The sequence below is a fragment of the Pelophylax lessonae genome (genome assembly GCF_965119305.1).
Source record: "Pelophylax lessonae genome assembly, chromosome: 5".
NCBI classification, from domain to species: domain Eukaryota; kingdom Metazoa; phylum Chordata; class Amphibia; order Anura; family Ranidae; genus Pelophylax; species Pelophylax lessonae.
The window spans coordinates 562,869,587-562,894,746 of record NC_138772.1 but is presented as its reverse complement, the minus strand read 5'-3'; the positions used below and the strand labels follow the sequence as shown (position 1 = coordinate 562,894,746).

General features: G+C 48.3%; 1 protein-coding gene across 1 annotated transcript in view; it reads left to right on the top strand.

Annotated features, from left to right (window-relative positions):
* HASPIN (histone H3 associated protein kinase) overlaps positions 1 to 25,160 on the top strand; it is a gene marked incomplete at its 3' end in the record, with an annotated part of 88,426 nt that overhangs the window by 48,740 nt on the left and 14,526 nt on the right. The window contains exons 8-12 of the mRNA XM_082258341.1: positions 14,061 to 14,123; positions 17,584 to 17,675; positions 20,923 to 21,002; positions 21,092 to 21,180; positions 23,608 to 23,750. Coding sequence (XP_082114467.1) covers positions 14,061 to 14,123; positions 17,584 to 17,675; positions 20,923 to 21,002; positions 21,092 to 21,180; positions 23,608 to 23,750 — 467 coding nt within the window. The remainder of the gene's footprint in view (positions 1 to 14,060; positions 14,124 to 17,583; positions 17,676 to 20,922; positions 21,003 to 21,091; positions 21,181 to 23,607; positions 23,751 to 25,160) is intronic.

Sequence of the window (25,160 nt, the reverse complement as noted above, 5' to 3'; positions counted from 1 at the left end):
CTCACTAGCGGTGTTCCCCCTGCACTAAACCGCCCCCCCCCCATCCTTCCCTATTCCCCCTTCTGGGGTGGCGGCGCTATCACTTGGTGTGGGTGTGAGGTGAGCTGTGACTGCAGGGGGCTCCATTTGCACAATGTGTGTGGTAAATACCCTCAAGGGGGGTCCCTGTTTAGGCCCCCTTGTCAGAGTTTAGTACCTGAAGGGTCCCTGGGAGTCACACACCCGCCACGTGGCACTGCCATTTTTCCATAGCCTACTGTATGGGAGCTCGGCTGCCATGTTTTTGGTGGTTAATGCGGCGGCCATCTTTTTTTAGCCGATTGGAGCGCTGCTTGGCTGGAGGCCTCTAGTGGCGGTACATCTGTTTGCGTTTTCTTTCTGATCAACGTGCAGCAGGCAGCTTGGCGCTCTCTGCCTCTCCTAAAATCATAGTTACATAGTTTATGAGGTTGAAAAAAGACATCATTCCATCCAGTTCAACCTATGATGTGTGTTTGCTTTTAACCGTACATTGTATACCCCTGTATGTCATACATTGTATACCCCTGTATATTGTACATTGTATACCCCTGTATGTTGTACATTGTATACCCCTGTATGTTGTACATTGTATACCCCTGTATGTTGTACATTGTATACCCCTGTATGTTGTACATTGTATACCCCTGTATGTTGTACATTGTATACCCCTGTATGTTGTACATTGTATACCCCTGTATGTTGTACATTGTATACCCCTGTATGTTGTACATTGTATACCCCTGTATGTTGTACATTGTATACCCCTGTATGTTGTACATTGTATACCCCCTGTATGTTGTACATTGCATACCCCCTGTATGTTGTACATTGTATACCCCCTGTATGTTGTACATTGTATACCCCTGTATGTTGTACATTGTATACCCCTGTATGTTGTACATTGTATACCCCTGTATGTTGTACATTGTATACCCCTGTATGTTGTACATTGTATACCCCTGTATGTTGTACATTGTATACGCCTGTATGTTGTACATTGTATACCCCTGTATGTTGTACATTGTATACCCCCTGTATGTTGTACATTGTATACCCCCTGTATGTTGTACATTGTATACCCCCTGTATGTTGTACATTGTATACCCCTGTATGTTGTACATTGTATACCCCCTGTATGTTGTACATTGTATACCCCTGTATGTTGTACATTGTATACCCCCTGTATGTTGTACATTGTATACCCCCTGTATGTTGTACATTGTATACCCCTGTATGTTGTACATTGTATACCCCTGTATGTTGTACATTGTATACCCCTGTATGTTGTACATTGTATACCCCCTGTATGTTGTACATTGTATACCCCCTGTATGTTGTACATTGTATACCCCCTGTATGTTGTACAGTGTATACCCCTGTATGTTGTACATTGTATACCCCTGTATGTTGTACATTGTATATCCCTGTATGTTGTACATTGTATACCCCCTGTATGTTGTACATTGTATACCCCTGTATGTTGTACATTGTATACCACCTGTATGTTGTACATTGTATACCCCTGTATGTTGTACATTGTATACCACCTGTATGTTATACATTGTATACCCCCTGTATGTTGTACATTGTATACCCTCTGTATATTGTACATTGTATACCCCCTGTTAGTTGTACATTGTATACCCCTGTATGTTGTGGTCTCTAAGGTGCCCATCTAATAGTTTTTTGAAACTATCAATGCTCCCTGCTGATACCACTGCTTGTGGAAGAGAATTCCACATCCTTACCGCTCTTACAGTGAAGAACCCCTTACGCACTTTAAGGTTAAACCACCTTTCCTCTAGTTTTAGTGAGTGGCCACGTGTCTTATTGTATTCCCCTTCTCTGAATAGTTTGTTCCTTATGCTAGGGTCGCCAGTACAGTATTTGTACATTGATATCATATCCCCCCTCAATCGTCTCTTCTCCAGAGAGAATAAGTTCAGTGCTTGTAGTCTTTCCTCATAGCTGATGTCCTCCATTCCCCTAATTATTTTTGTTGCCCTTCTCTGGACTTTCTCCAGTTCCAGCACATCCTTCCTGAGGACCGGTGCCCAGAACTGGACAGCATACTCCAGATGTGGCCGGACCAGAGTCTTGTAGAGTGGGAGAATAATCTCTTTATTTCTGGAGCGAATCCCCTTTTTTATACATCCCAGTATTCTGTTGGCTTTGCTTGCAGCGGCTTGGCATTGCATGCCACTGCCAAGCCTGTTGTCTACCAGTACCCCCAGGTCCTTTTCCATCCTAGACTCACCCAGAGGTTCCCCCCTAGTGAGTAGCTTGCTTTCTGGTTTCTGGCCCCCAAGTGCATTACTTTACATTTTTCAACATTAAACCTCATCTGCCATGTAGTTGCCTCCCCCCACCCCGTTATTTTATTCAGGTCCGCTTGTAAGGTTTCCACATCCTGCATAGAAGATATTGGCATGCTTAGTTTAGTATCATCTGCAAATACTGAGATTGTACTAGATATCCCCTCCTCTAGATCATTTATGAATAAATTAAACAGGATTGGTCCCAGGACAGAACCCTGGGGGACCCCACTTTCCACACCCGCCCAATCCGAGTACTCCCCATTAATCACCACCCTCTGTACTCTCCCCTGGAGCCAGTTCTCTATCCAGGTACTCACCTTATGGTCCATACCTACCTTCCTTAGTTTGTATAGTAAGCGTTTGTGGGGAACGGTGTCAAAGGCCTTTGCAAAGTCCAGATACACCACATCCACAGACCTTCCTTTATCCAGATACACCCCATCCACAGGCCTTCCTTTATCCAGATACACCACATCCACAGACCTTCCTTTATCCAGATACACCACATCCACAGACCTTCCTTTATCCAGATACACCACATCCACAGACCTTCCTTTATCCAGATACACCACATCCACAGACCTTCCTTTATCCAGATACACCACATCCACAGACCTTCCATTATCCAGATACACCACATCCACAGACCTTCCTTTATCCAGATACACCCCATCCACAGGCCTTCCTTTATCCAGATACACCCCATCCACAGACCTTCCATTATCCAGATACACCACATCCACAGACCTTCCTTTATCCAGATACACCACATCCACAGACCTTTCTTTATCCAGATACACCACATCCACAGGCTTACCTTTATCCAGATACACCACATCCACAGGTCTTCCTTTATCCAGATACACCACATCCACAGGCCTTCCTTTATCCAGATACACCACATCCACAGGCCTTCCTTTATCCAGATACACCACATCCACAGGCTTACCTTTATCTAGGTGGCAGCTCACTTCATCGTAGAAGGTTAATAGATTGGTTTGGCACGAACGATTTTTCATGAATCCGTGCTGATTACTACTAATAATACCGTTTTCATTACTAAAGTCTTGTATGTGGTCCCTTATCATCCCCTCCAAAATTTTGCAGACTACTGATGTTAGGCTGATCGGCCTATAGTTACCCGGGATATATCTCGGCCCCTTTTTAAATATTGGTACCACGTTGGCTTTTTTCCAATCAGCTGGCACCATACCCGTCTGTAAACTATCCTTAAAGATCAAGAATAATGGTCTGGCAATCACCTGGCTGAGCTCTTTAAGAACCCTCGGGTGCAAGCCATCCGGTCCCGGGGATTTATTTATGTTAAGTTTCTCTAGTTTAGCTCTAAGTCTATCCTCTGTTAGCCATGGCGGCACTTCCTGGGGTGTATTATTTAGTTCGGCCTTACAAGCTGGATTCGTGTAGCCCCCCCCCCGATTCCTTTGTGAAGAAAAGAAATTATTTAACACTTCCGCCTTTTCTCTGTCCTCTGTGGCCATTTTTCCTTTATCATCTTTTATGGGGCCAATGTGTTCTGGCCTCGCTTTCTTACTGTTTATATACTTAAAGAACTTCTTGGGGTTCTTTTTACTCTCCTCCGCTATATGTCTCTCGTGTTCTATTTTAGCCGCCTTGATTTCATCTTTACATTTCTTATTACACTCTTTGTAATGCTTAAATGCTGCCAATGACCACTCAGTCTTGTATTTTTTGAAGGCCTTTTCTTTAGCACTAATATACATTTTTATGTTGGAGTTTAGCCACCCAGGTTTGGTTTTTGCTCTTTTAAATTTATTTCCCTTTGGAATGCACTGGCCAATCCCTTTGTTTAGTATGCTCTTGAAGCACTCCCATTTTTCCTCTGTGTTCTTTGTTCCCAGGGTTCTATCCCATTTGATATTTTCTAGCAGCGAGTGCAGTTTAGGGAAATTGGCTCTTTTGAAATTCAGTGTCCTTATATTACCCCTCTTCTTCCCATAACTGTAATTAATACTGAAACTAACTGACCTATGGTCACTGTTTCCTAAGTTGTCCCGTATTTCTATATCCGTGATCAGGTCTGTATTGTTGGTAATCAGTAGGTCTAGTACCGCATTGTTTCTTGTCGGTGCATTCACCATCTGACCCATAAAATTGTCCTGCAAAACATTTAGGAACTGCCTAGCCTTGGCTGAGTGTGCGGCTCCGTCTGCCCAGTCTATATCAGGATAATTAAAGTCCCCCATTATAATGACATTTCCCATCCTTGCTGCCAATCCAATCTGTAAAATGAGGTCCGCCTCCCCCTCCTCCCTCTGGTTGGGGGGCCTATAGCATACGCCCAATATTACCTTCCCCACCGTGCCTTCTCTTTGAAGCTCTACCCATAGGGATTCTGCCTCGTCCATAGCTCCATTATTAATATCATCCCTCATATTTACCTGTATACTGTTCTTAATATACAGACATACCCCTCCCCCTTTTTTACCTTCTCTATCTCTGCGATAAAGGGAATACCCCTGAATGGTCGCCATCCAGTCATGAGAGCTGTCAAACCAAGTCTCAGTTATCCCCACAAAATCTAAGTCCTCCTCAAACATCAGCAGCTCCAGCTCTCCCATCTTGTTGGCCAGGCTTCTGGCATTGGTATACAAGCCTCGTAATTTTGATCGGTTACATTTATCCTCATTTGATGTTTTTAGGCTGCTCTCTTGATTTTTCCCCATACCCACCCTGGGTTTAGGAGCTCCGAACACCCTACCGCTAATGCCCCCATTTCTTCCCTCTGAAACTTTCTTTCCACTGGCTAATTCTACATCTGTACCCTCCCCCCCATTCCCTAGTTTAAAAGCCCCTCTAACTTTTTGGCCATCCTCTCACCCAGTACGGCTGCACCCACCCCATTTAGGTGCAATCCGTCCCTACCAAAGAGCCGGTGACCGACTGAGTCGATGTTGGTGAGCTCCTGGGGCTGTATATATCTCCCTCTTTCTGCTATAGCAGCGCTGCTTGGTGTGCTGGGACCTGTGGTGCCATCGGTGGGGGTTTTTCAGCATTTTTACAGTCTTTTTTTTTTCATTGTATAGAACTTTCTGGCGGTCCCCAGGTTATCATGGAGCCCCTAAAGCACATGTCACCACCGGACCCACTCTCGGAAGCTGCGGAACCCTCTGGGTCTCAGTCCGCTCTGGTGGCAATGAAGGCGGTCCTGCAGTCACTGGTCTCCAAAGTTGATTTAGCTCTTCAGAAGAGAGCCAGTAAAAATCTCCCTCCTCCTTCACCTGCTTCCTCTGCATCCTCCGATTCTGAAGCTGATTTGGCCACCGCGGACTCGAGTCACCATACTGGATCTGCGTCCACGCACTTCGAGTGCTCTGACAGGAGGATTCCTCTTCCACCACAAGGCTCTTGTGGAGGCACTGATTTGTATCAGTGCGGCAAACTTTAAAAATGGAGGATACAGCAAATGCTGCGTCAGCTGCGCCGGTGCAGTTTGGCTCCCGCAGACCATCCAAGGGGACTAAGGTGTCTCCTTTTTTTGCCTATTTCAACCAAGATTGTCGCTAGTCAGTGGGGTTCCCTGAAACGCATTGTTAGAATACCTAAGTATTTCGCTAGAAGGTATCCTTTTGAGGAGTGGACTTTCAGGTTTCTAGGTTAAAGTCACAGTGCTGCCAGTAGAGGGCATCCTTTTAAGACCCTGCAGATAGGAAGGCGGAATCTCTGGTCTGCTCCCTTTTTACCGTGGCAGGTTCAATTTTAAGATGTTTGCCATAATCTTGGTCTCCCAGGTCTTAACGGAATGGGCGAAGCTTCTGCAGATGTGCTTTGGGCCATCGGAGTGTACCTGGCAATGACTGAGACGATTCCTTGTTTGTTCTTACAGATGGGTGTCATAAGGGGCAGGCTGCATCTGCTGCGACCACTTCCAGATGGATCAGGCAGACGATGGTGCAGGTCTATTCCATTAAGGGTCAGGATCCTCCACTCTCTGCTAAGACGCATTCTACAGGGGCGCTGATTGCCTCCTGGGCCTTCTGTCAGTCGTCAGTGGTCCAGGTGTGCAAGGCTGCCATATGGTGGTCTGTGCATACATTCACTAAGTTTTCCAAGCTGGATGTCCTCCCACCTGCGGACGCTGCTTTTGGCCGCAGAGTTTTGCAGGCCGCTGTTGCAGAGGCTCCTACCTCTTGAGGGTGTATTTTTTTCTTGGTTGGTGAGCTCCAGTTGTTCCTGGTTGAGCTCTTGGATTACCTGGCTGGCTATGTTCAGCCCTTTTGGGAATTCTGTTTTTTTGCTGCGTTTCCCACCCCTCATGCTGACACTGCTTTGGGACGTCCCAACGGTAAAGAAGATATGAAGCCGTGTCCGTCAATGAATGAAAGGGATAACTGGATTTTTGTCTTGCCGTAAAATCCCTTTCTCTGATGTTCACTGACGGACACCGCACCCACCCCTCTTGAGTTGGGTTATGTATTCTTCTGACACTGCTTGTTACAAACTGAAGTCCTATAGCAGGAAGTGGGAGTATAACCTCTAGGACTGCCCTAGGGGCGTAGTCAAAGCTTTTTTCTGCCTAGTGTCCTACTCCTGTAGTGGGCAGTATAACCCAACGGTCAAAAAAGAGCTGCGTCCATCAATGAATGGCAGAGAAAATAATTTTACGGTAAGAGCTCTAAACTATGGCCACATATTGGGGAGAGTGGAATTTTCCTAACTGACCTTTTACAATAATCATCATCATGCACAGATGACCTCATCACTGATTGGGCAAAGTCTTTAAAGCGGAGTTCCAGGCATTTCACTCACCTGTCCCAACGGTCCAGCGATGCGGCCGCCCGAAGCCTCGATCCTCTCCCTCTGCGCCGGCATCACTGCTGTGGGCACCCGGCTGTGACAGTTTGCGGCTTCACAGCCGGCACCCACTGCGCATGTGCGAGTCGCGCTGCGCGTCTGATTGGCCAGCAATCTTCTGGGACCTCTGACGTGTCCCAGAAGATTGCAGGGAGGAAGGGGGAGAGGAGAACTTCCGCTCAGGGCGCTGCGGCGCTCCGAGCGGAAGTGGGAGCGGGTACATGTCAAAACTAGGTACCCGCTCCCCCCCCCAAAAAAAATGACATGCCAAATGTGGCATGTCAGGGGGTTAGAATACCTAAAGCGGAAGTTCCACTTTTGGGTGGAACTCCGCTTTAAGGTTACACAAACCCCATAAACCTAAATGATTATAAGAACAAATGGATAGTTCTAATCAAATATGACATTAAAATAATCCCTTAATTAATCAAAGATTCCGGGAATAGATCTTTCTATGCCTAACTAATCCAAAAACCTCAATTCTACATATTATCAGAAGTTACTTTTACTCCAGCTGCCTTATTCCGAGGAATCTGACAAATACAGCATACAAATTATGTTTTACAGTTACAATGTCCCTTTATGCATACAGAAGAAATGCTGAACAAGGTATTAGTATAGTAATATATTATTATATTTTACAAAGAATATGATCTTCATATTATTGTCAGCTCCCTCCTGTCTGTTCAGATGCTTCTGTATACAAAGGGACATCTCCGATCCTCATAACTCCTGGAATCTATGAAGGGCTCAGCGTCAGTCCTCTCTGAAGGGTCACCTACATCACCTCTGTCCTATGAAGGGCTCAGGGTCAGTCCCCTCTGGGGGGTCACCTACATCACCTCTGTCCTATGAAGGGCTCAGGGTCAGTCCCCTCTGGGGGGTCACCTACATCACCTCTGTCCTATGAAGGGCTCAAGGTCGGTCCTCTCTGAGGGGTCACCTACATCACCTCTGTCCTATGAAAGGCTCAGGATCGGTCCCCTATGAGGGGTCACCTACATCACCTCTGTCCTATGAAGGGCTCAGGGTCGGTCCTCTCTGAGGGGTCACCTACATCACCTCTGTCCTATGAAGGGCTCAGGGTCAGTCCCCTCTGGGGGGTCACCTACATCACCTCTGTCCTATGAAGGGCTCAGGGTCAGTCCCCTCTGGGGGGTCACCTACATCACCTCTGTCTTATAAAGGTCTCGGGGTCAGTCCTCTCTGAGTGATCATCTATATCACCCCTGTCCTATGAAGGGTTAAGGGTCAGTCCCCTCTGAGGGGTCATCTACATCAGTGGTCCTCAAACCTGATCCTCGGGGCCCACTAACAGGCCAGATTTTATTACCTTGGGTAGATGCAGACTAGAATACTGCAATCACTGAGCAGCAAATGAGATCACATGTAATTTAGTTATCTTGCAAACCTGGCCTGTTAGTGGGCCCCGAGGACCGGAGTTGAGGACCACTGATCTACATCACCGCTTTACTATGAAGGGTTCAGGGTCAGCTCCCTTTGGGGGGGGGGGGGGGTCACCTACATCACCTCTGTCCTATGAAGGACTTGGGTCAGCCCCCTTTGGGGGGAGGGGGGTCACCTACATCACCTCTGTCCTATGAAGGACTCAGGGTCAGCCCCCTTTGGGGGGGGGGTCACCTACATCACCTCTGTCCTATGAAGGACTCAGGGTCAGCCCCCTTTGGGGGGGTGGGTCACCTTCATCACCTCTGTCCTATGAAGGACTTGGGTCAGCCCCCTTTGGGGGGAGGGGGGTCACCTACATCACCTCTGTCCTATGAAGGGCTCAGGGTCAGCCCCCTCTGGGGGGGGGGGGTCACCTACATCACCTCTGTCCTATGAAGGGCTCAGGGTCAGCCCCCTCTGGGGGGGGGTCACCTACATCACCTCTGTCCTATGAAGGACTCAGGGTCAGCCCCGTCTGCTCCCCTGGATCCTCCCACTGTGGCTGTTCTTGTACAACCAGTGTTGCAGGCTGTCCCTGCTGCTGCTCCAGTCTCTGTGCAGGTATGTCTGGTTCCGCCCCTCTTCCCCAATGTTTTGGGGCAATCCAGTTTAATGCAGAGGGTTTCTCAACCAGGTTGGGATACACTTTGAGATGCTACCCCTGGCGTTCCCCACTGATGTTCCCGCTCGCTCCACTTCTGCTGCCAAGAGCTTCATATCCATCAAACAGAGTATGAGAACTGTTGCCAATTAGGCCATTGAATTCCGTACCCTGGCAGCAGAGGTTACTTGGAAAAATGAGGCTCTCATGGCTGCTTTTTCTCTTGGTCTATTGGATAACATTAAAGATTAGATTGCATCCCGAGACCTACCTACGGATCTGGAGAAGTTAATCACTTTTGCCATTCTCATTGACTCGAGACTCTGAGAGAGACCTTCCTTTAAGGAGTGCTTGCGGAAGCCTCCTGTACTTTTGGCTTTTTTTTTATTTTTGGCATTCCCACCCTTGCCTCCCTTACCTCCCATGACTCCTGGTGCCGAGTCTGTCAGTGACGTAGAACCCATGCAGTTGGGCTTCACACGTCTCTCTGCGGAGGAGAGGGCCTTTAGGAGGAGGGAGAATTTGTGCCTTTTATTGTGGCCAGGCAGGTCACGTATTAAATTCTTGTCCAACCCATCTGGGAAACGCCCACACCTAAGGTCCTGTACGGTACAGACCTTAGGTGGCGTTTTTGCGTCCCCAGTTATCCTGAAGGATAAGCCTCTAGTTCCGGTTACCGTTTCTTGGTCTGAGTCGTCCATCGATATACACAGCCTCTAATCCATTCTGGGGCTGCCAGCCTGTTCATGGATAGTGCCTTCTTGGCTTTGCCAATTATTATCTGAAACGTATTAGTAACTTCTCTTCTCTAGTCAAACCCCTGACTGATATGACCAGGAAGGAAGGTAACCCACAGAATTGGTCTCCGGATTCCATTAAAGCCTTTGAGTCTCTCAAGACTGCCTTCGTTTCAGCTCCTGTGCTGGCACATCCAGATTCCTACGTTACCCTTCATTCTTGAGGTTTATGTGTTTGAGACTGGAGTAGGCGCCCTCCTGTCTCAATGTCCTACCTCTGAGAGCGCTATGCATCCTTGTGGCTACTTTTATAAGCTATTGTCTCCTGCAGAATGCAATTATGAGATTGGGGACAGAGAATTGCTAGCTATCATTTTAGCTCTTCAAGAATGGAGGCATGTCCTCGAGGGTACCACTGTGCCGGTCCTCATGTTGGCTGACCATAAGACTCTAACGCCTATCTCCCAAAAGAGCATGATGGGCTCTTTTTCTGTCAAGCTTCAATTACATTCTCATTCTTACCCAGTGCTAAGAATGTAAGGGCTGATGCATTGTAACAACAGTTTTACTCCTCTTCCAAGATTGAGTCTGTTCCTACTCCTGTGATACTTCCAGATCGCATTCTAACCACTATTCGCATTAGTCTCACTTCACCTTTGGGTGACAGAATTCTTGCTGCTCAGATCCATTCTCCTCCTGAAAAACCTTGTGATCACTGCTTTACCCCCGAGAATCTCCACACTGCTTTGCTCCAGACATACCATTCTCCCAAGGCAGCTGGTCACCCTGTTAAGAATCAGCTCATCTGGTCTATTTCTCAACAATTCTGGTGGCCTAGTCAGAGCTGATGTAACCGCCTTTTAGGTACTTGTTCTGTGAGTGCTCAGAGTAGGACACCTTGACACCTTCCAGTGGGCCGCCTACAACCCATACCCAATGGAGAGCGGCCTTGAACTCACTTGTCTATGGATTTTATTGTGGAGTTACCTAACTCCCAGGGCAACACAGTTATTCTTATGGTGGTTGACCGGTCTCATTGTATTCCACTTAATAAGTTGCCTCCATCCAAAGAATTGGCATCCATTTTCACTCGGGAAATCTTCCTGTTACATGGGCTACCCAAGGTAATCCTCTCGGACAGGGGTAGCCAGTTTGTGTCCAGGTTTTGGAGAGCCTCATGTGCACAGTTGGGAATTCAGCTTTCCTTCTCCTCGACGTATCACCCACAGTCCAATGGGGACGCAGAACGAGCCAACCAAGCCTTGGATCAGTTTCTACGTTGCTCTATTTCTGCCTTCCATAACAACTCGTCAGACCTCTTACCTTGGGTGGAGCTTGCTCACAATAGTGCTGTCAATGTCGCTTCCCAATTGTCTCCATTTATGGCGAATTATGGTTTCCAGCCATCCATGTTGCCTGACACATTTGTTCCTCAAAGAATTCCTGCATTAGAGGAGCATCTCAGTGATCTCCGTTCCACTTGGTTGCAGGTCCAAGAGTCCTTACGATGTGCCAGTGATGGGTACAGACTCCATGCTGACTGCCGACGTCTACCTGCGCCTTCCTACCAGGTTGGGGAGAGGGTCTGGCTGTCATCTCATAACCTGCGACTTTGTGTACTCTCACTAAAACTGGCACCGCGGTATATTGGGCCTTTCCGTATTCTCTGTAGGATCAACCCAGTGGCTTAAACATTAGTCCTTCCTTCTAATGTGAGCATTTCCAATGTATTTCATTATTATATGTTTCCTTATTAAAACCTTTGGTGTGAAACCTCTTCACTACCTCGGTACCATTTCCTCGCCTGGTTCAGGTTGAGAACCATGAGGAGTATAAGATACAATCCATCATTTGACTTCCGTGGGTGCATAAGTTCATTGGAGAGGGTACGGTCCAGGCAAAGGGCTATTGGGTCTCATCCTCAGACGTACATGTTCTTGTCCTCCTCCATGTTTTCCATAGATATTTTCCCCTCAAACCTGGTGCCCCTCCGAGGGGGAGGGGTCGTTGAGGAGGGGGTATTGTCAGGGCTGGATTCGCCGCAGCTCTCTTCTCTGTGCTCAGGCTGCTCAACTGTCGGTTAATTGTCAGTACTCATTGTTTCCCCAGTGGCTCATCTGGTTATCCTTATCTGCTTATCAGTCCCGCCTACAGCCAGCCCCTTCTGGCTATTTGAGCTGCCTTGTTCATTCCTTTCCTGCTTTCTCCTTGTCGACATATCTGGAGTTTCTATGTGTTCCTGTGAAAGACTTTGCCCGGCTGACGTCTCTTCTGGTCACTGTTCCTGTTCCTCTGCCTCTGACTATGCTGATTTCTGGTTTCCTGATCACTGGCTGTCTGACTTCCCCATTTTTGCTTCCAATCCCTGGCTTATGTTTTGACTACGTTTACAGTTCTGTACCATTTTTACGATTCCATCAAAGGTGTGATTTTTACTGCATTTTCTATCTCCGTCTGATTCATGGTTCCTGACACTTTGTCCTATGAGGGTCTGAGGGGTCACCTACATCACCTCTGTCCTATGAAGGGCTCAGGGTTTGTCCTCTCTGGGGGGGGGGGGGATCTACATCACCTCGGTCCTTTGAAGGGTTCCAGGTCAAACCCCTCTGGGGGGGTCACCCACATTACCTCTGTCCTATAAAGGGTTCAGGGTCAGCCCACTCTGGGGGGTCATCTAAATCACCTCTGACCTATGAAGGATTCAGGGTCAGCCCCCTCTGGGTGGTCACGTACATGCACAATGTGTTCTGTCCTCATGCGACCCCAGCCCTTTGAATGTTTGGTTCCATGCATCCTGGAATGTACTTCATTGTATGTTGGCACAAAATTCGTACAGAAGATGAATACTAAAATAAGAAAAACATTGAGGGACACTGGCCCCACCTTCTGTGTTTATCATCTTGCTCTCCATATTTCTGGATACAAAACGGAGGCATGCTGGGAGTAGGCGGGGCTATCCTGAGCTTCCCTACAGTTTTTGTTGTTTACCAGTGTCCAGTCCTCCTGTAGGCAGCAATATAAACCCAAAGTGGAAGACTTCCTGTGTCCTCCAATAGGCTCCCAAAAAAGAAGTTTAGGGTACCCGTATCTCTAAATGGTGCGATGGTTGTGCTGAGCACTCCAGTGTGCCGGTACTAATGGAGATGTGATTATAGTGCGCACTCCAGTGTCCCGGTACTAATGGAGATGTGATTATGGTGAGCACTCCAGTGTGCCGGTACTAATGGAGATGTGATTATGGTGAGCACTCCAGTGTGCCGGTACTAATGGAGATGTGATTATGGTGAGCACTCCAGTGTACCAGTACTAATGGAGATGTGATTATGGTGAGCACTCCAGTGTGCTGGTACTAATGGAGATGTGATTATGGTGAGCACTCCAGTGTGCCGGTACTAATGGAGATGTGATTATAGTGCGCACTCCAGTGTGCCGGTACTAATGGAGATGTGATTATAGTGCGCACTCCAGTGTGCTGGTACTAATGGAGATGTGATTATGGTGAGCACTCCAGTGTGCTGGTACTAATGGAGATGTGATTATGGTGAGCACTCCAGTGTGCCGGTACTAATGGAGATGTTATTATGGTGAGCACTCCAGTGTGCCGGTACTAATGGAGATGTGATTATAGTGCGCACTCCAGTGTGCCTGTACTAATAGAGATGTAATTATGGTGAGCACTCCAGTGTGCCTGTACTAATGGAGATGTAATTATAGTGCGCACTCCAGTGTGCTGGTACTAATGGAGTTGTGATTATAGTGAGCACTCCAGTGTGCCTGTACTAATGGAGATGTGATTATGGTGAGCACTCCAGTGTGCTGGTACTAATGGAGATGTGATTATAGTGAGCACTCCAGTGTGCTGATACTAATGGAGATGTGATTATGGTGATAGACGCACAATGCATGTTATTCTCACCATTTAGAATGGCTTCCTCTGTCTGTTGCCTCCACACATCTGGCTCTCGTGATAAAACCAGGATAGTATATGATTTCCAGCATCACTTTGAGATTAATCAGGAGGAAGAGCACCTGTCATATCATATTTGGTGGCCGGTAACTGTATGGTGGACACTGAGTGTTGCTTTGTGTGTTTCTCTGCAGAGAACTAAGTTTACTGAGTGGAGGGGAGAACAATCAGACCAGCGGATTCATAAAACTTCACTCGTGAGTAATAACTATTCTGTCTGTCTGTGCTACATACTGCTCCTTGTATATGGTGTCAGTCCAAATACTTATCCATTTCTAGATCCCCTTACTCTGATTTTCCAGATTATCTTCATTTCTTCCTCTTTTTGTTCCTAATTACTACTACCACTACCATTCCTTCTAAATCAGTGACTTTCCATGTTCCTCCTTTGCTCATTTCCAATTATCTTCTATATACCATTCTTCTGCTGATCCCAGTTACCATTCCTGGTTACCTTCCAAGTCCCTCTCCTCTTCTACCATTCCTGGTTACCTTCCAAGTCCCTCTCCTCTTCTACCATTCCTGGTTACCTTCCAAGTCTCTCTCCTCTTCTACCATTCCTGGTTATCTTCCATGTCTCTCTCCTCTTCTACCATACCTGGTTACCTTCCAAGTCCCTCTCCTCTTCTATCATTCCTGGTTACCTTCCAAGACCCTCTCCTCTTCTACCATTCCTGGTTACCTTCCAAGTCTCTCTCCTCTTCTACCATTCCTGGTTACCTTCCAAGTCCCTCTCCTCTTCTACCATTCCTGGTTACCTTCCAAGTCTCTCTCCTCTTCTACCATTCCTGGTTATCTTCCATGTCTCTCACCTCTTCTACCATTCCTGGTTACCTTCCAAGTCTCTCTCCTCTTCTTCTACTATTCCTGGTTACCTTCCAAGTCTCTCTCCTCTTCTTCTACTATTCCTGGTTACCTTCCAAGTCCCTCTCCTCTTCTACTATTCCTGGTTACCTTCCAAGTCTCTCTCCTCTTCTACTATTCCTGGTTACCTTCCAAGTCTCTCTCCTCTTCTACTATTCCTGGTTACCTTCCAAGTCTCTCTCCTCTTCTACTATTCCTGGTTACCTTCCAAGTCTCTCTCCTCTTCTACCATTCCTGGTTACCTTCCAAGACCCTCTCCTCTTCTACCATTCCTGGTTACCTTCCAAGTCTCTCTCCTCTTCTACCATTCCTGGTTACCTTCCATGTCTCTCTCCTCTTCTACCATTCCTGGTTACCTTCCAAGTCCCTCTCCTCTTCTACCATTCCTGGTTACCTTCCAAGTCTCTCTTCTCTTCTACCATTCCTGGTTACCTTCCAAGTCTCTCTCCTCTTCTACCATTCCTGGTTACCTTCCAAGTCTCTCTCCTCTTCTACCATTCCTGGTTATCTTCCATGTCTCTCACCTCTTCTACCATTCCTGGTTACCTTCCAAGTCCCTCTCCTCTTCTACCATTCCTGGTTACCTTCCAAGTCTCTCTCCTCTTCTACCATTCCTGGTTATCTTCCAAGTCCCTCTCCTCTTCTACCATTCCTGGTTACCTTCCAAGTCTCTCTCCTCTTCTACCATTCCTGGTTACCTTCCAAGTCTCTCTCCTCTTCTACCATTCCTGGTTACCTTCCAAGTCTCTCTCCTCTTCTACCATTCCTGGTTACCTTCCAAGTCCCTCTTCTCTTCTACCATTCCTGGTTATCTTCCAAGTCTCTCACCTCTTCTACCATTCCTGGTTACCTTCCAAGTCTCTCTCCTCTTCTACCATTCCTGGTTATCTTCCAAGTCTCTCTCCTCTTCTTCTACTATTCCTGGTTACCTTCCAAGTCTCTCTCCTCTTCTACTATTCCTGGTTACCTTCCAAGTCTCTCTCCTCTTCTACTATTCCTGGTTACCTTCCAAGTCTCTCTCCTCTTCTACCATTCCTGGTTACCTTCCAAGTCTCTCTCCTCTTCTTCTACTATTCCTGGTTACCTTCCAAGTCTCTCTCCTCTTCTACTATTCCTGGTTACCTTCCAAGTCTCTCTCCTCTTCTACTATTCCTGGTTACCTTCCAAGTCTCTCTCCTCTTCTTCTACCATTCCTGGTTACCTTCAAAGTCTCTCTCCTCTTCTACCATACCTGGTTACCTTCCAAGTCCCTCTCCTCTTCTATCATTCCTGGTTACCTTCCAAGACCCTCTCCTCTTCTACCATTCCCGGTTACCTTCCAAGTCTCTCTCCTCTTCTACCATTCTTGGTTATCTTCCAAGTCCCTCTCCTCTTCTACCATTCCTGGTTACCTTCCAAGTCCCTCTTCTCTTCTACCATTCCTGGTTACCTTCCAAGTCTCTCTCCTCTTCTACCATACCTGGTTACCTTCCAAGTCTCTCTCCTCTTCTACTATTCCTGGTTACCTTCCAAGTCCCTCTCCTCTTCTACCATTCCCGGTTACCTTCCATGTCCCTCTCCTCTTCTACCATTCCCGGTTACCTTCCAAGTCTCTCTCCTCTTCTACCATTCCTGGTTACCTTCCAAGTCCCTCTCCTCTTCTACCATTCCCGGTTACCTTCCATGTCCCTCTCCTCTTCTACCATTCCTGGTTATCTTCCAAGTCTCTCTCCTCTTCTACCATACCTGGTTACCTTCCAAGTCTCTCTTCTCTTCTACCATTCCTGGTTACCTTCCATGTCTCTCTCCTCTTCTACCATTCCCGGTTACCTTCCAAGTCTCTCTCCTCTTCTACCATTCCTGGTTACCTTCCAAGTCTCTCTCCTCTTCTACCATACCTGGTTACCTTCCAAGTCTCTCTTCTCTTCTACCATTCCTGGTTACCTTCCATGTCTCTCTCCTCTTCTACCATTCCTGGTTACCTTCCAAGTCTCTCTCCTCTTCTACCATTCCTGGTTACCTTCCAAGTCTCTCTCCTCTTCTACCATTCCTGGTTACCTTCCAAGTCTCTCTCCTCTTCTACCATTCCTGGTTACCTTCCAAGTCCCTCTCCTCTTCTTCCATTCCTGGTTACCTTCCAAGTCTCTCTCCTCTTCTACCATTCCTGGTTACCTTCCAAGTCTCTCTCCTCTTCTACCATACCTGGTTACCTTCCAAGTCTCTCTTCTCTTCTACCATTCCTGGTTACCTTCCATGTCTCTCTCCTCTTCTACCATTCCTGGTTACCTTCCAAGTCCCTCTCCTCTTCTACCATTCCTGGTTACCTTCCAAGTCTCTCTCCTCTTCTACCATACCTGGTTACCTTCCAAGTCTCTCTCCTCTTCTACCATTCCTGGTTACCTTCCAAGTCCCTCTTCTCTTGTACTAGTCCTTGTTACGTTAAATCCAACCTTCCTCTCCGTCTAGTCCCATTTATCCTGCTTGTTGCTCTCCATTACCTTCCATGTATGTCCCTCTCCTGTCCTGTTGTTTTTAGTCACCTTCCATTCACCATTCTTCACTGCTGATCCCAGTTACCTTCAATGTCCCTATCCTCCTCTGCTTTTCTTGGTTACCTTCTATCTACCATCCTTATCTTGTTGATATAAGTTACCTTCCTTATCCAATTCCTCTTCTATTGGTCTGGTTATCTTTCATTAACCGGCTCCTCTTTTGATGGTCTTCACATGCTGCTCTTTATCCATTCCATTCCTTTGTATTTGTGACCCCCCCCACATATTTGTCTCCCATCTTCTGTCCTATTCCTTCCTGCAGGGCGTATTGTGTGAAGGGATCTTATCCTCCGGAGCTCCTGGCTGCCTGGGATGACTTTGCAGAGGAGAAAGGCACAGAGAACGAGCGGCCAGGTGAGAGAACCGCAGATTTGGGCACCCCTTTCATAATATTACTTTTTATTCAATTTTTATGGAAAAAATGTTACATTACATACAAAAGAATATAAAAACAAAGAGACCCAAATCCCCCCCCCCGAACCCTCCGCATCGGTTTCTGGGCCCCTAAACAGTGAGAACCTCAGAACGAACAAGCAGGCAGTTATCCATACAGAGGAGGTAGTAACTGACGTCCTGACTGAGATATTATAGAGCATCGGATGGTTCTGTGTGATTGATCCATATACAATATCTTACAAAAGTAAGTACACCCCCTCACATTTGTGTAAATATTTTATTCTATCTTTTCATGTGACAACACAGAAGAAATGAGACTTTGCTACAATGTAAAGTAGTGAGTGTACAGCTTGTATAACAGTGTAAATTTACTGTCCCCTCAAAATAACTCAACACACAGCCATTAATGTCTAAACCGCTGGCAACAAAAGTGAGTACACCCCTAAGTGAAAATGTCCAAATTGGGCCCAATTAGCCATTTTCCCTCCCCGTTGTCAAGTGACTCGTTAGTGTTACAAGGTCTCGGGTGTGAATGGAGGGCAGGTGTGTTAAATTTGGTGTTATCGCTCTCACTCTCTCATACTGGTCACTGGAAGTTCAGCATGGCACCTCATGGCAAAGAACTCTCTGAGGATCTGAAAAAAAGAGTTGTTGCTCTACATAAAGATGGCCTAGGCTATAAGAAGATTGCCAAGACCCTGAAACTGAGCTGCAGCACGGTGGCCAAGACCATACAGCAGTTTAACAGGACAGGTCCCACTCAGTACAGGCCTCACCATGGGCGACCAAAGAAGTTGAGTGCCGTGCTCCGCGTCATATCCAGAGGTTGTCTTTGGGAAATAGACGTATGAATGCTGCCAGCATTGCTCCAGAGGTTGAAGGGGTGGGGGAGGGGTCAGCCTGTCAGTGCTCAGACCATACGCCGCACACTGCATCAAATTGGTCTGCATGGCTGTCATCCCAGAAGGAAACCTCTTCTAAAGATGATGCACAAGAAAGCCTGCAAACAGTTTGCTGAAGACAAGCAGACTAAGGACAGGGAAAGGAAAATGGCTAATTGGGCCCAATTTGGACATTGTCACTTAGGGGTGTACTGACTTTTGTTGCCAGCGGTTTAGACATTAATGGCTGTGTGTTGAGTTATTTTGAGGGGACAGTAAATTTACACTGTTATACAAGCTTTACACTCACTACTTTACATTGTAGCAAAGTGTCATTTCTTCAGTGTTGTCACATGAAAAGATAGAACGTGAGGGGTGTACTTACTTTTGTCAGATACTGAAGTTCTTCTATAATATCGGCATACAATGATCAGATTCCTGGAGTCACATCTACAATCTCTTCTTGATGTATCGGGAAGCGTTGTCACTGTGTGAGACACCATTGTAGATTGTGAATCCCGGTCACAATGGTAGATGAGGTGAAGACGCTCTGCATCGGGGGCGGGGTGTAAACCATTGCAGGCCTCGGGGGAAGCCGCTTCATGATCTCTCATATTTTATGGATTCTCTTATTGATCAGCAATGAGGTCAGTGATTGATTAGTGGATCTGAATACAATCTGTATTTATTTGTCCAGTCCAGCAGACAGAAGATAAGTGTAGATGTGAAGTGTAGTAGTCGTGGGCGCCCTGGGAGGATTTCACATTCCGGAACCCCGAGCTTTTCTTCTCAACCCCCCCCCCCCCCCCCGACCTTAACATTTCCAGTTCTTGCTTTTCAAGTTTTCCTCCAATTCTGGCCTTCTACTTCCCAAATATTCTGTCTGAGAGTCCCATTGGTGTGTCCAGGAATCTCCGTCTCATGAATCGCTTTCATTGTTTTATAGATGGATGCGGAACTCATAACAATGTGATAAAAAAGAGCATTCTTTATTAATGAACATACATTTCATATTCATAATTCTCCTACCAACACAAGTGTGTGCTGTAAATTGCCTCCAGCATTGCTCCTGTTTCTTACTGGAGGCGGCCATTTTGCTGAAGCCCAGAGCCCCTGAGCAGCAGTAAAGCGGAACTAAAGCCATCGATGTAACCCTTTCAAAAAACCGTTCCATTCCATGAATGCCAGGATTGCACATGGCCTCAACCAATCTGTCACATCATCAAATAGTGTCATAGCTGATCACATGTGCAGCACCATGGCAACCACAGATTAAACCGAGGTTAAGATGGCAGCTTCCAGGATAGGGGGGTTTAGTTCAGCTTTAAGACAGTCAGCAGATTGGCCTCCAGAAATTCTGCACAGTGCCTAAAAATAGAGAGCAACTGTAACGGAACCGCCGACCCAAACTATGTTTGTAGTCTTCTGTCATGAACATAGATATCAGATTTTCCCAGCCGCCCCCATACAAAGCTAGCCCACAACTTAGCTTGTACTGGAATCTCCTCTTTATTGAACAGTCACACAGAATTTATATACAGCATGGACCTCCCCCTCCTGATCAGATTACCACACACAGGTCAGGGGTTGCCTGATTATATTGTCATATGCAGATGAAATTGTATACAGAAATGGAATTAACCTGAACTAATTATCTAGCCATCTGGACAAAAACAATATGTGAGTTCATTAACATTTAACAATGGGACAGGCAGACTTAACACAATCCACAATATTCCCTCCTCACAGTCCATCTTCACACTATACCGCTGTTTGCCCCCCAATATGCCCCCCTCGCAGTCCATCCTCACACTATACTGCTCTTTGCCCCCCAATATCCCCCCTCACAGTCCATCTTCACACTATACCGCTGTTTGCCCCCCAATATCCCCCCTCACAGTCCATTATCACACTATACCGCTGTTTGCCCCCCAATATCCTCTCCTCACAGTCCATCCTCACACTATACCGCTTTTTGCCCCCCAATATCCCCCCCTCACAGTCCATCCTCACACTATACTGCTCTTTGCCCCCCAATATCCCCCCTCACAGTCCATCCTCACACTATACCACTGTTTGCCCCCCAATATCCCTCCTCACAGTCCATCCTCACCTTAGACCACTGTTTGCCCCCCAATATTGCCCTCCTCAGAGAAAAGGGGAGCCCTGGGGAGGGTCCTATACAAGCCTGTCAGGGGTAAGCGGGGACTTCCTCCAGTCATATGGACCTCATTGGTTGGTTACACTTTTTGCTTCCGTTCTCTGGAGGACATTTCAGTAGATGAGTCGCAGTCTCTGATTGGCCGTGTGATTTCTTCTCTCAGATTTGTTTGGTGAAGAACAGCTTTTCATGGTTCTGGAGTTTGAATTCGGTGGAGACGACCTGGAGCGAATGAGTTCTAAGGTGGGTAAACTTGACTTAACTACTTGTGGGGGAGGGGGGACTGGGAAGACTAACCCCAAAAACTGATAGAAAACATTCCCTTCCCCCAGCTCCCATCTGTGTCGGCCTCTCGCAGCATTCTTCACCAGGTGACCGCGGCTTTGGCAGTGGGTGAAGAAGAACTTCGGTTTGAGCACCGGTAAGTGTGTGCCGCCATCTTGGGAAGGGACGGGTTCCTCTCAGACATTAGTAATGTATCCACATTCCCTCCGTAGGGACGGGTTCCTCTCAGACATTAGTAATGTATCCCCATTCCCTCCGTAGGGACGGGTTCCTCTCAGACATTAGTAATGTATCCACATTCCCTCCGTAGGGACGGGTTCCTCTCAGACGTTAGTAATGTATCTGCATTCCCTCCGTAGGGATGGGTTCCTCTCAGACATTCGTAATGTATCCGCATTCCCTCTGTAGGGACGGGTTCCTCTCAGACATTAGTAATGTATCCGCATTCCCTCTGTAGGGACGGGTTCCTCTCAGACATTAGTAATGTATCCACATTCCCTCCGTAGGGATGGGTTCCTCTCAGACATTAGTAATGTATCCACATTCCCTCCGTAGGGACGGGTTCCTCTCAGACGTTAGTAATGTATCCGCATTCCCTCTGTAGGGACGGGTTCCTCTCAGACATTAGTAATGTATCCGCATTCCCTCCGTAGGGACGGGTTCCTCTCAGACATTAGTAATGTATCCGTATTCCCTCCGTAGGGACGGGTTCCTCTCAGACATTAGTAATGTATCCGTATTCCCTCCGTAGGGACGGGTCACTCTCAGACATTAGTAATGTATCCGCATTCCCTCCGTAGGGACGGGTTCCTCTCAGGCGTTAGTAATGTATCTGTATTCCCTCCGTAGTTACGGGTTCCTCTCAGACATTAGTAATGTATCCGCATTCCCTCCGTAGGGACGGGTTCCTCTCAGACGTTAGTAATGTATCCCCATTCCCTCCATAGGGACGGGTTCCTCTCAGACATTAGTAATGTATCCGCATTCCCTCCGTAGAGACGGGTCACTCTCAGACATTAGTAATGTATCCGCATTCCCTCCGTAGGGACGGGTTCCTCTCAGGCGTTAGTAATGTATCTGTATTCCCTCCGTAGTTACGGGTTCCTCTCAGACATTAGTAATGTATCCGCATTCCCTCCGTAGGGACGGGTTCCTCTCAGACATTAGTAATGTATCCACATTCCCTCCGTAGGGACAGGTTTCTCTCAGACATTAGTAATGTATCCGCATTCCCTCCGTAGGGACGGGTTCCTCTCAGACATTAGTAATGTATCCCCATTCCCTCCGTAGAGACGGGTTCCTCTCAGACATTAGTAATGTATCCCCATTCCCTCCGTAGGGACGGGTTCCTCTCAGACATTAGTAATGTATCTGCATTCCCTCCGTAGGGACGGGTTCCTCTCAGACGTTAGTAATGTATCCGCATTCCCTCCGTAGGGACGGGTTCCTCTCAGACATTAGTAATGTATCCCCATTCCCTCCGTAGGGACGGGTTCCTCTCAGACATTAGTAATGTATCCCCATTCCCTCCGTAGGGACGGGTTCCTCTCAGACATTAGTAATGTATCTGTATTCCCTCCGTAGTTACGGGTTCCTCTCAGACATTAGTAATGTATCCGCATTCCCTCCATAGGGACGGGTTCCTCTCAGACGTTAGTAATGTATCCCCATTCCCTCCGTAGGGATGGGTTCCTCTCAGACATTAGTAATGTATCCACATTCCCTCCGTAGGGATGGGTTCCTCTCAGACATTAGTAATGTATCCACATTCCCTCCGTAGGGACGGGTTCCTCTCAGACGTTAGTAATGTATCCACATTCCCTCCGTAGGGACGGGTTCCTCTCAGACATTAGTAATGTATCCGTATTCCCTCCGTAGGGACGGGTCACTCTCAGACATTAGTAATGTATCCGCATTCCCTCCATAGGGACGGGTTCCTCTCAGGCGTTAGTAATGTATCTGTATTCCCTCCGTAGTTACGGGTTCCTCTCAGACATTAGTAATGTATCCGCATTCCCTCCGTAGAGACGGGTTCCTCTCAGACATTAGTAATGTATCCGCATTCCCTCCGTAGGGACGGGTTCCTCTCAGACATTAGTAATGTATCCGCATTCCCTCCGTAGGGACAGGTTTCTCTCAGACATTAGTAATGTATCCCCATTCCCTCCGTAGAGACGGGTTCCTCTCAGACATTAGTAATGTATCCCCATTCCCTCCGTAGGGACGGTTCCTCTCAGACATTAGTAATGTATCTGCATTCCCTCCGTAGGGACGGGTTCCTCTCAGACATTAGTAATGTATCCGCATTCCCTCTGTAGGGACGGGTTCCTCTCAGACATTAGTAATGTATCCCCATTCCCTCCGTAGGGACGGGTTCCTCTCAGACATTAGTAATGTATCCCCATTCCCTCCGTAGGGACGGGTTCCTCTCAGACATTAGTAATGTATCCCCATTCCCTCCGTAGGGACGGGTTCCTCTCAGACATTAGTAATGTATCCCCATTCCCTCCGTAGGGACGGGTTCCTCTCAGACATTAGTAATGTATCCACATTCCCTCCGTAGGGACTTACATTGGGGCAATCTCCTCATCGAGAAATGTTCCGCCCGGACGCTCTCTGCCTCTCTACAGGGCAAGATCTTCCAAATCCCCAGTGCCGGAGTGCAGGTGAAGATCATCGACTACACCCTCTCCCGTCTGGATAAAGGTGAGAACATAGCCCTCCACCTAAAATAAATGCTCCCCCCCATAATTCCCGTAAGGGCCCCCCACTCTTGCCAATGTATTGTTAGACCTTTGTGCTGGGGGATCCTTCCTCCAGAGTGCCTGGGAGTCGACCTCGCGCCCCCCCCCCCTTCAGAGTGCCCGGGAGGCGACCTCGCACCCCCCCCCCCCTTCCTCCCGAGTGTCCCAGGAGACCACCTCGCCCCCCTCCCCCTTCCTCCAGAGTGTCCCGGGTGACCACCTCGCCCCCCCCCTTCCTCCAGAGTGTCCCGGGTTACCACCTTGCTCCCCCCCCCTTCCTCCAGAGTGTCCCGGGTGACCACCTTGCTCCCCCCCCCTTCCTCCAGAGTGTCCCGGGTGACCACCTTGCTCCCCCCCCTTCCTCCAGAGTGTCCCGGGTGACCACCTTGCTCCCCCCCCTTCCTCCAGAGTGTCCCGGGTGACCACCTTGCTCCCCCCCCTTCCTCAAGAGTGTCCCGGGTGACCACCTTGCTCCCCCCCCTTCCTCCAGAGTGTCCCGGGTGACCACCTTGCTCCCCCCCTTCCTCCAGAGTGTCCCGGGAGACCACCTTGCTCCCCCCCTTCCTCCAGAGTGTCCCGGGAGACCACCTTGCTCCCCCCCTTCCTCCAGAGTGTCCCGGGAGACCACCTTGCTCCCCCCCTTCCTCCAGAGTGTCCCGGGAGACCACCTTGCTCCCCCCCTTCCTCCAGAGTGTCCCGGGAGACCACCTTGCTCCCCCCCCCTTCCTCCAGAGTGTCCCGGGAGACCACCTTGCTCCCCCCCTTCCTCCAGAGTGTCCCGGGAGACCACCTTGCTCCCCCCCTTCTTCCTCCAGAGTGTCCCGGGAGACCACCTTTCTCCCCCCTTCTTCCTCCAGAGTGTCCCGGGAGACCACCTTTCTCCCCCCCCTTCTTCCTCCAGAGTGTCCCGGGAGACCACCTTTCTCCCCCCCCTTCTTCCTCCAGAGTGTCCCCGGGAGACCACCTTTCTCCCCCCCTTCCTCCTCCAGAGTGTCCCGGGAGACCACCTTGCTCCCCCCCTTCCTCCTCCAGAGTGTCCCGGGAGACCACCTTGCTCCTCCCCTTCTTCCTCCAGAGTGTCCCGGGAGACCACCTTGCTCCCCCCCCTTCTTCCTCCAGAGTGTCCCGGGAGACCACCTTGCTCCCCCCCCTTCTTCCTCCAGAGTGTCCCGGGAGACCACCTTGCTCCCCCCCTTCTTCCTCCAGAGTGTCCCGGGAGACCACCTTGCTCCCCCCTTCTTCCTCCAGAGTGTCCCGGGAGACCACCTTGCTCCCCCCCTTCTTCCTCCAGAGTGTCCCGGGAGACCACCTTGCTCCCCCCTTTTTCCTCCAGAGTGTCCCGGGAGACCACCTTGCTCCCCCCCCCTTCTTC